Raw genomic sequence first — 12,709 nt, 5'->3', positions numbered from 1 at the left:
ACCATCACAGATATCCTGGCGATAGCTGGCACTAAAATACCCAGCTCTGGGGCTATGTGCAGAGGAGATGTTGACAGAGTGAAGAGCTCTGGGGATAGGTCTGTCTTATTTTGGGACTAGTCTAGGATCGCCTTTGATAGACATTGTTGAGGCAAGATACATAGGTACTTGTATTTTATAGGGGATGGGGTTTTAAAAGGGGATCTCAGTCCTCAAGGCTTTAACTAAGCACTTTTCATCAGCACAATATTGATATAAATGTATTTCTAATACATACCTGCGTTATTTATGCATGGTGCAATTCAGAGCAGCACTTTGATCCATCTCTTTAAGTCAGGTTTCTGTAATTTCAGAAATGTATTTGCACAAGCTTAAGTATACATGTTGTGCCTGAGATGTATAATAATAATCTGGATACTAGCCACTCACCTGGCCATGTGCATTCCTAACTGCCTGATTTGCATGTCTCACTCACTGGGGAATAAGTAGAAACTGAAACAATCTGTTTCTAGTTATTTTACTTTCATTTCTTCAAGACTTAACACAAAGTAACTGGACTGCATTTCCTGTGCTTCAGAGACAAGGCTAAACTGCTTGCATTATCTGTCCACCTTTTGGTTTATCTGTCTTTGTGTGACCTCTGGAGAACCCAGATAGCGGGTAACATTTCTGCAAATTGCATGTTTGTTAAAGCTTTTGCAACCCTTTGGAGGAGGTCATCACCTCTCGTTTGAGAAATGCTGATCTTATCTGAACACCTGAAAGTCAAAAGCCGGTTAGTTTCATCTCCCAACCAAAACCTTGTGGGTAGACCAAGGTGTTTCAATTCCCAAGAGACTGAGTGGCCAGGGCCAGATATGTGGGGGAAGGAGCCGAGCTGGTGTGTAGCCAAAGGATCAGAGCATGCGATGCACCAGCTGCAGAAAGCAGCTGCTCCTGTGAAGTCCCATGCCAATGCAAGGATGCTTATGGGGGCACTGTGAGCATTTTTTCCTGAGCTGCTTTTGGCTTCCAGCTCGGAGGGAAGGCAGGCAAGGAGCTGGCTGATGGAAGGTATGAAAATCCTCCAGGAGAGGCTTGGGTGTCAGAGGAGAGGACATTGGCTAAAGAGACTGAGTGACTTATGGGATAAAAACAGAGTTAGGGATGAATGACACTTCAGGTTACCATTTAGTAGTCCTCTCCCTGCCTCTCTCCCCATAGGAGTTGCTCACTCTGCGGGCTTCTGTTGTTATTGCGGCAAACTCCTGAGCTCATCTTTCCCTTCCTAAACTGGGGTGCTGGTGATGGGGAGCTGCTTCCTCAAAGCTGCGTCAGCATGTTGTCACTGTTCTCAATTCAGGGCTTTTACCAGCACCAAGCCCATAGTGGCCTGGAAATGAACTTGCTTGCAGGTACGCACTTCGAGGCAGCAAATACATCTCACAAAAGTAACATGGCTGAAGCAGCACAGGAAGGGGTGTTTATTTAACATTAGCTCCTGCTTCTCTCCTATGATCCATGACTAGCTTTTAAGAAGTGTCGACAAGCCCTGGGACAAACCATGTTACATCTTCAATGAGAAGCTGCCCTGCCTGAATATGAAATCTGTGTGTGTGGAGGAAGAGCAAGGAAAGAACGAGCAGCGCTTGAGGGGCTTTTCTCCAGCTTAAATAGAGCCATCACATGCACTACAGCCTTCCCTAGCTATTCATTTTGAAACAAAACAGGCTTTAAACATTTATTTTCAGCAAAGCCTTCCAGGAGGTCTGAATACTTCTGTGGATCCTTTTTGCAGCATCATTCCAACTCATTCAGCTTTGTATTTAGGGCAAATTGGATATCAAAAGTTATTCCTGATTATGCTGTGCATACCTGTAAGTTGCAGGATAGGTCTAATCTTACTGTGTGTGCTTGCAAATCAGTGCACTGCAGTACAGTGCAGCACTCTGTGCGGGTTTGGTACCAGTTTATCCTGCAGTGCTTTGCACATCAGAGCATAAGCATGTTAAAGTACACAACAATTTAGATGTGCTGCGTCAGACTGACCTGGTGTGCGAGCCTCTCACTGGCAATGCCTTCGGATGTAGGGCAAAATTCTCTTCTCAGGTTCCCAGAGTACCTCGTGACTCAGTCTCCCCAGTCTCCTGCACTGACATGTGCAGGCATTTTGTGGTGTGAAAGAAAGTGAGTGCCCTGAAAGGGGTAATCTGTCACTGACTGAGGAATGGACAATAATAGCAAAGCCCAAGAAGAGCGCGAGACCCTTTCTTGAACCAGTTGCTCTGCATCTGAGAGAAACTCAAAGGGTTTGTGTCACTTGGGCAGCATGCTTATAGCCTCTTCCTCCTAATTATCACTGAGCTGATGACCTAAGACTGCTTTGTGGATATGAGGACAGAATTTTGCCTGCAGGATGCACGATTACCAACTGTGCCTTCTATATAAATCAGTCGTAAGTGTATTTGGAATAGCTGCTAGGCCGGCTTCTGAGCTTACCAGAGGACAGAGCTCCAGCTCCACATGGCACAGAGCTGTTGCAGTTTTAAAATCAGTCTGATTTTTTTCTTTAACAGGGGAGCCCAGTGTAACTCCGTCAAGACTGGAGTGACACTCTGAATCTGCATCTGCCTCATGTGAGTTAAAATCCTGGCAGCAGCATTTTGCATAAGCTGGAGCCTCTGTAGAGATTTTTTTTTTCCTTTTTTTTTCCTTTTTTTTTTTTTTTTTTCCTTTTCAGGAAGGCTATAAAATTGTTACTGTGTCTTGGCAGCAAAGGTAAAAACAACCACACAAATGCATGAGAATTGCATACTTTACTGCACAACCCCTGCTCATTCCAGATCAGCTTCCCTCCTAGAATGTGTAAGGGATGCCTGCACTCATCACAGACCTGAAGGCTTGCAATGTTCACTCCTGGGGTACTGCTTTTTACCTTTCAATAGTATAATGTTAAGCCAAGTGATGGTATTAAGGGGAGGCTGAAATACTGTCAACTGGCTTCTCTGTTTTTTTAAGCCTTTGGTTGTTTTCTTTCCACCCCGGTTGCATAATCCATGAGCGCTGGGTGCCGTTTGCCCCATGCCACTGAAGCATTTGCCTGTGTTGAGACACAAACTATTAAAACAAGGTGGTCCTCTGGAGCTGGGAACTTGGTGTGGTGGCAGAGACATGGCATCAAATAGTACGAAAGGGAAAAGAAATCAGAGTAAGTTGTAGCATGTGCTTTGGTTTTACTGTCTTTGGGTAAGGATGCTTTGAAAATGGGTTTGTAGCACTGCCTCTTCACCTGTCACAGAGCTGGGGATGCTTGAAGACTGGGTCTTTCTCAACTGTGTGAAAGAGCTGAGCGTGGGAGACACTGAATGGCAAATACCTGAATTCATGGCACACATATTGCCTCCAGTTGTGGTCTCAGCAGCCAGCTCTGATGGAGAGAGCTGTTCCAGGAGAGCTTAAAACTATTTTTCATCATGCAGCTGCAGAAAAAAATACCGATCTGTCTTCTCTACTCTCTTTCCTCATGGATGCCTGAAGTAAACAAGATATGAGAGAGAGCAACCAGCTCTGAGTACAATATTGAAATACATTTTTTCATCTAGTAATACATATAACTGGGACATTTTCCCTGAATGTGCTGCTGTAGTTGCAGCGGTGTTAGCCTGTTCATACCTGATCTGAAGGAGGTAGATTGTTTGTTTGCCCAGAAGCTCATGTTACTGAAACAGGCATTTGCACATCTCATGAGAAATGTCAGTGAGTTGTGGCTCATAGCGACAGATGCAGCATGTGCTGTGGAGTGCTGTCAAGGTGGGCGCGGTGAGCTCTCAGTCTGTTCCCAGCTGTGTGTCTAAAGGAAAAGTTTATCTTGAACAGTAAGTATGATGGTAACTGGAGAACAGTTATTGTCCCTTTCCAGTTTCCAGGAGGCCAGTTTCCTGTGTCGCTGTTTAGTTTGTGATTTTCCAGATACTGTGGAGTGGTAGAAAAGTAGGGAAGGGACCTGAGGCATGAGTGAGATAGAGGTTTAATTTCATTGAAAGAGACATGAAGGAAGCAAAATCTAGGGCTTGAGAAGTAAGAGGAATAGCTGTCCAGCCCTCACCCCCAAAACATTCAGATTAATCCTGTTGCAGTACTGCCTTAACAGAAACTTGGGATGATGAAGACTGAGGTTGATACATTCTTCACCCTTTCCTGCTGGTGCTTCAGCTTGTTTCCTGAAACTCAGAGAGTTAAAAGGACGTCTGTAGTGATGACTCTAAGGCAGAGAGGGAAATAAAGAAAGGAAGGAATTGAGTGAGGGCATTTTGTGAGCAGCTGGCTTCATGTCCCTCCAGAGCCATTCTCTGCTGGAGTGTTAACAAGTTACATAGGTTGTTTAACAGAGAGCCCTACTGTTTCCCTGGAGAGGTTCTGCTGGAGCTGTTGATGAACCACTTCTGCTTGTCCAAAGGAGAGGCCAGTGTGCTCCTTGAGATTCCTTGTGTCTGGGCAGCATCATTATGGTTGTTGAGTTCAGAAAGAGCAGGATTTCCTTGGGCAAATGATTTGTTTGGGAGTGATGTTTTATGGATGAGTTGGTAACGTGGTCAAATTCTCAGGAAGCTAACAAGGAGAGTGCAGTAACTTCATGGACAGAGAGGGGGACTGGAGGCATAGCGGGGAGCTTTGCAGCACTTTCACCTTCCAAGTATATGCAGGTGTATTTATTACTGTTTTCCTTGGGAAGTGCCTTTACTATCCTGCATCAGAGGAATTCTGTTTTCCAGATGATGCTCTGCTGTCTCTCTCACAGTGTTTTTCATTGCCTAACTGCCTTTTGCTCCCTCCAACTCTAGCTCACTGCCTAGAATTGCCTTGTCAGTCACCGCTTTCTTCATTAGCTGTAGTTTCTGGTTGCTTATTCCTGTTTATAGCTCAATCAACCCTTCCTTTCATAAAGGATGGAAAAGACTATGTGCATTGAATATTATATCATGTTTTTGATGTTTACCATTGGTATAATAATGCTTGAATTGAAATTGGTAACTTTTATTGATTTCAGTTACCTGTTTAAGAACACTACAGTTTTGTTTATTATGTTTTTAATGGGGAAAATTAACTCTTAGTGTTTTGGTGCTTTTTAGATTGAGATACATGAGGCCCCTGTCACAGTTCCTGTCAACTGAGTCTTGACAGTCTCGTTTCTTCTGTAGTCCTTTTCTTTTTAGTATTCTTATAGTATTTTATATATTTGATTTCTCCTCTCAAATTGAGTATTAAAGAGTATAAATATTGTGGTGATTACCTGGGCAGTACAGACAGTGTGTGTTAATATATATTGTGAGGTCCAGCAGTGTGCTATATCTGTATCAGGAAAAGCAGTCTGCCTTCTAACTAGCTTGGCTGTGTAACTTGCATATTTTTGGCTTTCACTTAGCTAAATATGAAGTATTCAAGTGTCTGAGACAGTTGGGCCATTGAACCCATGGTAACCCTTATGGCAGTCAAGGGTTGTATTTGACATTGTTACATCTTAAGATCAATGTAAGACAGAGACATGCAGCAAATGTAAAGATGCCATCAGAGAAACACAGTGATTTCTGTTTGTTATAGAAACGCAGTAATTTCCTTTCAGATGTTAATTTAATGATCTGATTAAGCAGTAACATTTCCAGTACATGGGAATGTCATTTGAGAAGAAGACAGGCCTGATGGTAGTAATGACTTAGTTGAACAAGTCAATTTCTTTTGCATTGAGCTAAGGTGTGTGTCACTGATGAGCAGCTTCTCTGAAATGTAAGAATAGTAAGCTTGCTTGGAAGAGTAGCATTTTGATGCATAACAGTAACAGCAAACAGATTTTCACAGTACCATATGGTATTATTAACAAACAAATCGTAAGTTAACTTGACAGCTCTACCTTCAAGCTAATTTAGTCTGCAGCAAACATAAATTCCTCTGAGATGAAATCTGAAGACAATACTAAGCTCTGGGATTGTAGCCAGAGCAGTAACAGTATCACAGCAGTGATGAATTTCAGGCTTTCTAGCTATGAATACATGTTTTCCCCAGATTTATTGGTTTCTTCATCAGCTTTGCAAAAACACATCAAACCGAAACCAAGCAGGTGGAACAGGGAACGTTCATGCATCTGCCTAACAGGACTGCAGGGAGAGGAGCTGCAGTTTGAAATACATTCTTCCTGATGCAGAGCTGTGATCGACTGATGGATATTTCATCTGGTGCACTCTGCTGCTGAAACCCGAACTGTGGCTCTGCTCGGCTGCAGTCCTGGAGCTTGAGCTAATTTCATTGTGGCTCCAGGCTGGGGGACCCAAAGCAGCAAAGGGCAGGAGCGAAGAAGGGAACAGGGAACGTGTGATGTGGAGGAGGGAGGAGGGGAAACGGGTACATTACTTTTAATTGCCTTCTTGTTTAACCCCCTAGCTGTTTTCAAATTTTCTAACTGAAATCTCATCTTGGTACAGTGTATAAATCCCCTGAATACGAATCTCTTGGATTTGACCTGACCGTAGAAAGATTAGTTTCCATTGGATACCCTCATGAGCTGCTCAATTTTGTGTATGATCCTGCATTCCCTACCAGGTAAATGACTAACAGATACTGACCCAGCCTGCTCAAGGCCTGAATATTTGTTCTGTAAAGTTCATAGGCAACACGTGAGGCCAGGTTTTCAGAGTTGTGCCTGTGAAGCCTGTGGTTGACCACAGATCATGGGGAAGGGAGCAAACTGCTCTGGTTTGTGGAAGGCTTTTGAACACATGAATCCATGCCAGCAAAGGAGTGTGCAAGAAAAGAGGCCTGCTGAAAACATGGTCCAGAAATAACTTTTTAAAGGAAAGACAGCAGAGACACAATTGGACTGGAAGTTAGATCAAAATCAAGGGGTGAAGGAACCGTTACTGTCCATCATGAGGCTTATAGAATGCCTCAGAACATTTTTCTTTAATGAATTTAATTAATACTGTCCTGGTGCATGAGACATCCTGAAAACTAAGCTAACAGTAAACAATAATAAAAGTGTAATCAAGCCAGTTCACTGTCTACATCAATCAAACACCTAAAGCAAAGTGAATGGTGCCAAGTTACTAAATTCTTATATTTTGTCTTTTGGGAGCAGAGGTAAAAAGGACATTGCTTGTTTTAAGCAAGCCTTTTGATCTTACTCTGTGCCTTTAACTTGTTTCCACTTGTGCCTTTGCTGGATTTTTCTATTTTGGACTCCTTTGGAGGTTCTTTAGAAGAGATGGACCATAGGGTCTGTTGGCTTGCTGTTCCAGTTTTCAGCCTAGCAGCCTCCTTCCTTCCATCCTCTTGGCACGTTTTTTCACCAAGACTGTTGCTGGGTGCACCCATGCCCATGACAAGACAGTAGCCCTTCACAAACCTGTGATGAAGACACCATTAAATCCACTGCCTTCATCCCAGGGTGGGAATAGAAGAGATATCTCTGTGGGAAGACTTCATTCTCCAGATGCAAACTACTAGATAAGTGAGACAGTGTTTTGCTGGAGTTGGAACCAGGAATGTCCAAAGCATTTTGTGCAATAGTTACATGTCCATGTCTGAAAAAGAGGAGAGAAATTCCTTTATCACACCTTGCTCTCCCTTGCAGCCCAACAGGACTGTCAGGGAACCACAAACACAGGTGTCAGATTCATGACCCTGTGGAAGAGGCCGGTGTCCTCTCTGGTATGTGCATAGCTAAGCCTCTGCCGGGTTAAATGGTTCTGTTTTCAAGTCTGTGGAGAGCAGATCAGCTGCACCTTTCGCCTGACAGCACAGGGCTCTTGTTGCTCACCTGCAGCCAGGTAAAAGGCACAGTAGAGACCACATCTGCATAGTAACAATAACTCTGTTTTATTCAGAGTGCCACTGAAATGGTCAATGCTTAATATATTCGCTTCTTCATACCTTAAATCACTTTCTTAACAGAGGCCTGGTGTTTGATACTCACTACGGAAACCTGTTGAAAGTTGATGCCTATGGGAACCTCCTAGTGTGTGCACATGGCTTTAATTTCCTCAGAGGGTGAGTGCTGATTCTTGGCTGTTCTTTTGACTTAATATATGCTCTTTTTTTGTCACTGATCCTCAGGGTGCCCATTGTAGAAGGAGTCACGGGGACTCTGCTAAAAGCAGATGCTGTATTGGTGTTCCTACAGCTCCAGGATTGACTGGGGATGCATTGAGGCTCCCAGACACAGCAACAGCCCAAGGTGTTTGTAGAGGAGATGTCTGTACCAGCACAGGCACATCTCTGGTGTGCTGGGACTAGAAGGAAGTGTGCTGTGGGGAGGGATTGATGGGATAATCCAGGGCTGTTCACCTGTCATCAGCTGGTCAGTTAAGACAGAGCCATTGTATGCGGGCTGCTGGGAGCAGAAGTGACCTGTGCCCCATGAGACTGTCATCTCCACAGCCATTGCTGAGAAAGTTCAAGGGCCTGAGCTTGCTTGGGGAAAGAACAAGGTTATTCTACCCCTTTGTGTTTCTGACCTTTGAGGGTGTCAGAAGTGAGGCATTGTCTGCCATTTCCTGCAGCCTTCCCTGGCTGCTTGTGTTTCTCTTGCCCTAGAAAAGGTGCTTTAGGGAGCAGGGGGGACCTCAGTGCTACATGCCTGATGGGTCCCACCAAATCCTTTCGTATCGCTGTTGTGAGAGTGGATGGATGGAAGGCAAGCACAGGCCAGCCCCAAGGCGACAAACCTTGTCATTGAAGGCCCGTAAGTCATTGCGTCACAAAGCTAAACTTCAGGAAAAGTTTTTGTCTTTGCACTCGGGTTTCTGTTTGAGTCACAGTGATCTTCAGGAGCTCCAGAAATGAAGGAAACTAGAATAATTAAATGACTTTAGTCATTGCCACCCTGCTGATTAATTGCAGAGGGCCCCAGGCAAGCCTCCTGCAGCACAGCCCTGCACTCCCCTGCTGAAAGCTGCTCCAGGGAGTGTAAAGCAACACATGGAAAGTGGGGGAAAGTTTAAGATAAGCAAACAATGAAAGTGCAGATGATTGAAGGCATCCTCATAGCCAGCAGCATGGGGCTTAAGGTGGAGTTGTGGACTCTCGACCACTCAGTTTCCCTGTGTGGGCTCTGCTTAGTTTGCTGACTCAGCAACGAGGGCTTTGTGCCTTGCTCTGCCTGAGCCAGCACAGTGGGTGCAGTTTTGCTTTTGCACTGCTAATGCATGTGGGAAAGCTGGGTGTCGATTAAAGCACAACAGCCTCTAGTTAAGGGACCCTGCTATTTTGCAGGTCAGCACATTTTATCCTCATTATTTCTTGTGGTTTCATTCTTCTCCACCTTATCTATTCTCAGGCCTGAGACACGGGATCAATATCCAAATAAATTTATCCAGAGGGATGACACAGATAGGTTTTACATTCTGAATACGTTATTCAACCTACCAGGTGAGTCTGATGTGAGCCAATGCAGGTCTGTTTCTGTGCTTTTGAAACCAAAAAAGCTTTGCTAATGACATGCTCTACATATCTGTTTATTTCTTTTACATGAACTTTCTTTTTTTGGGCACAGGGCCTAAAGTTAGCTGACTGTATGATGTTATCCTTGTCTTAAAATTGTGCTTTGTTTCTTTGCAGAGACCTACCTATTGGCTTGCCTAGTGGATTTCTTTACTAACTGTGACCGGTACACTAGGTATGTATCCCCTCTGGTTTGAGGTGCTGATGGTATTGTTATTATAAAGAGCAATTCAGTACAGATGGAGCTGTTCTTAATTTCAGTGGAGGCCCCTCAAGTGGTTTTGGTGGGTAAAAGTTCAGTCCTCTTATTCTTTTGACATGAAGAGAATTCAGTGGTGACAAGATGATCTGTGTGTACAGCAGACTGGTTATGAGGGTTTCTTTCACAGCATATATCAATATCACCATGCTGACTAACACTGGTGTTTGGGCCAGCTTATTAAGACCACACACGTATTACAGGGTGATTACAGGCACCAGACAGCTCATTTTGAACCTGTGACCACTGGAGCCATGTTTGAACTGGTAACTGAAAGGCTAGATTTCCTTAGTCTGTTACCACAAGTCCCTCATGTCATAACTGAGGACTTTAAGGTGAAATGCTCAGGCACATTGTGCTGTAAAAGGCTGTTTGTGCAACATGAGTGTTTACCTTGTTTTCAAATAGGTGTAAGCATAAAAACAAGCTGTGGTTTGAACTGGCAAACGTGAATGTTGGTGTGCTTCTGACTCATGTGATGGGTCATCTTTGCATATTATGTGAGTGGAAGGCAAAGGGATTTTAATTGGGATTTTACCTGGGAGCAGAGGAACTGCTTATGCCCACAATCCATCAGGTGAAGTATCCTTCTTCATCACAGACATGATGAGTGCTGTCATAATACATACAGCTCTGTTTAATCCTCCTTGATTTCTTCTGATGCAGACTCTCATGGATGTCTCAAAGATATGTCCACAGTGTCTTGTAGAGAAAGTTTCTTATGTTAACTCTATCCAACACAGAAGTAGTTCCTTCCTCTCAGCAGTGATTATTAAATTTGGTTGATTTTCCTGGTACCTCCTTATTTAATGTTGGAAAGAAGGACTGTTTACTTTCTCAGTACCATTTATCTTTTGTAAAATGCTGCAAACTGTACAGCCCCAGTCTTTCCTTCTTGTAATGCTGTGGTGGAGAAAGAAGAGTTGCAGGTCACGGAAAAGCTGTAGTACTGCTATGGAGGCACAGGCCCCTAGTTAGAAAGTTACATACTCTCCATTTCAAGCAAATGTTCTTGTGTAACATGCAGATCCTGTTAAACTCTTCTAGCCTCTTTTCAAGACTGAGCTGCAGTAAATTAATAAACAAGAATCCATTATGGTAAGATGAAAACACAGGCTCCAAACAACATTTGGACTGTCTCTCTCCTTGATGTCTTTCTTACCTGCTGTGATTGACCACTAAAATCTGTTTTCTCCTCACAGCTGTGAAACAGGGTTTAAAGATGGAGACCTCTTCATGTCCTTCAGGAGTATGTTCCAGGATGTCAGAGATGCTGTTGACTGGGTTCATTACAAGGTGATTGTGAGAACTCATTGAGATGTCTGTAGTTGTAACTGAGTTAGAGGGACTGGTTTATAGATCATGAGTTAAGTTATTCCACTTTTGGGCAAGAGCCCTGCTTTGCCGCCTAGTGAGCAAATAATAAATTGCAGTTGTATATAAGTCAAGATCTTGACTGCCCTCCTTGTACTGGAACATTTCTGTCTTGGCTTCCTATTCCTTTTTATTCTGTCCAGGTTCCATTTCTGCACTGTAATTAATGGGGTTTAGAACTAAAAGTCCACAACTTGTACTTTGTCTTAATGATTAAAATGGCATTTTACTGTAAGTGGTTTACATTGGTACTATTTTATATTATCTGAAAAGTACCTGCATTAAACAGAAATACATCAACTCTTCTCTATTTAGAAAGGAGGGGCAGTTCATCTTTTCACACTTATGTGCAAATTCAGAATCTAATTATGTGAGTATTAACATGTGGTTGAAGACCTGATTTTCTTGTTCTTCCTCATTCAGGAAGTCTATTGGGGTGGGATGGAGAACCATCACAGGAGAACTCTGCTCACAGTTGTACTTGTGGTGGTCCTTTTATCCATGCAGAAGTCAGGAATCTATTTTTCTTTCCTTATGCAGTGTTATGTGATACATGTTGGAGTTGGCCTTTCAGTAAAGCATTATGGTCAGTGTTGGAGACAGGTCGTTGACTGTCTTGTTTGGTATGGCAAATCTATTTTTTGTTTGTTTCTATTGTATTCCCTTCTGAAAGGGTTAAAATGCTGTTGAAGTGGATTATTTACCATGGTGAGGGAATCGAAGGATCACAGAGTTTGTGATGGTCCCTGCTACTCAAAGCCTCTCATCTCTAGAGTCACTGGTTCAGATTCGCCCTGGTTTGTACTTTCACAGCATTTTAAAGTGTGAAAGTTGGCATTACTTTGATGTCTCTTACGTCATAAGTTTCCATTACCTCACTGGGTTCTGTTGTTTCTATTTCAGGGATCACTTAAGGAAAAGACCCTTGAGAATCTGGAAAAGTATGTGGTGAAAGATGTAAGTGTGAAGTTACTTTATGTGTGCTATATGACGTTCTGTAGTGAGTAAGCAGGCAAGATATAAACATGCTGATTTGCTTTACTGCATCACAAAACAGATAACACTGTGATTTCTATTGTAATAACCAAAAACAAAGTGGAAAGTTCGGACGCAGCCTTTATTCTGAGCCAGTGATCCGCATGATTTCGTATTCACGTGCATGTTCTTTACATAAAATATAAAAACCAGAGGAAATGTTTACATGGGACACAGGTGAATACACTGGTAGGGCTCATGTTGGTTCTTTTGATGGTGTGCTCCCGGCCCATGTTTTCTCTGCCCAAGCAGACCTCTTTTTTAAAAAGGAATGATAAGCATCTTTTTAGACAGAGGTATTCCTTAGCCATCCAAATAAATGATACATGTCTTTAACCATAAGAGACTGAGGAAGAGCTCCTGAAAGAGTCACCAATATCCAGTCTCTTGATAGCCCCAAAAATGTGTGTACAGCACATCTAATTGAGCAAGCTCCAGTGGTTCCCTTACTTTTGCCCTCTCAAGGCCCCTCTGGACCACTTAGAGTGTAATTATTCTCTTGTTTAGATGAGCCACAGGGTGGAGTATCACTTTAAAGCAGTTCAGCTTGTTTCTAGTTACGTGCCTGCAGAA

The 12,709-nt window shown here is 43.2% G+C and overlaps 1 protein-coding gene across 7 annotated transcripts in view; it reads left to right on the top strand.

Annotated features, from left to right (window-relative positions):
* NT5C2 (5'-nucleotidase, cytosolic II) overlaps window positions 1-12,709 on the top strand; it is a 66,068-nt gene that overhangs the window by 45,679 nt on the left and 7,680 nt on the right. For 5 of the 7 annotated variants that reach the window (XM_062601878.1, XM_062601883.1, XM_062601879.1 and 2 more), the window contains 6 exons: window positions 6,453-6,570; window positions 7,921-8,016; window positions 9,305-9,396; window positions 9,586-9,643; window positions 10,930-11,023; window positions 12,005-12,058. In XM_062601878.1, coding sequence (XP_062457862.1) covers window positions 6,453-6,570; window positions 7,921-8,016; window positions 9,305-9,396; window positions 9,586-9,643; window positions 10,930-11,023; window positions 12,005-12,058 — 512 coding nt within the window. Of the gene's footprint in view, window positions 1-3,051; window positions 3,188-6,452; window positions 6,571-7,920; window positions 8,017-9,304; window positions 9,397-9,585; window positions 9,644-10,929; window positions 11,024-11,784; window positions 11,899-12,004; window positions 12,059-12,709 lie in introns of those variants that run through there. The other 2 variants (XM_062601881.1, XM_062601885.1) reach the window with 2 other exon arrangements.

The sequence above is a fragment of the Pezoporus occidentalis genome, unplaced genomic scaffold, assembly GCF_034315485.1.
Source record: "Pezoporus occidentalis ecotype Australia unplaced genomic scaffold, CSIRO_AGI_Poc_V1 ctg73, whole genome shotgun sequence".
Classification (NCBI taxonomy): Eukaryota; Metazoa; Chordata; class Aves; order Psittaciformes; family Psittacidae; genus Pezoporus; species Pezoporus occidentalis.
This window is presented reverse-complemented; position numbering and strand designations above follow the sequence as displayed.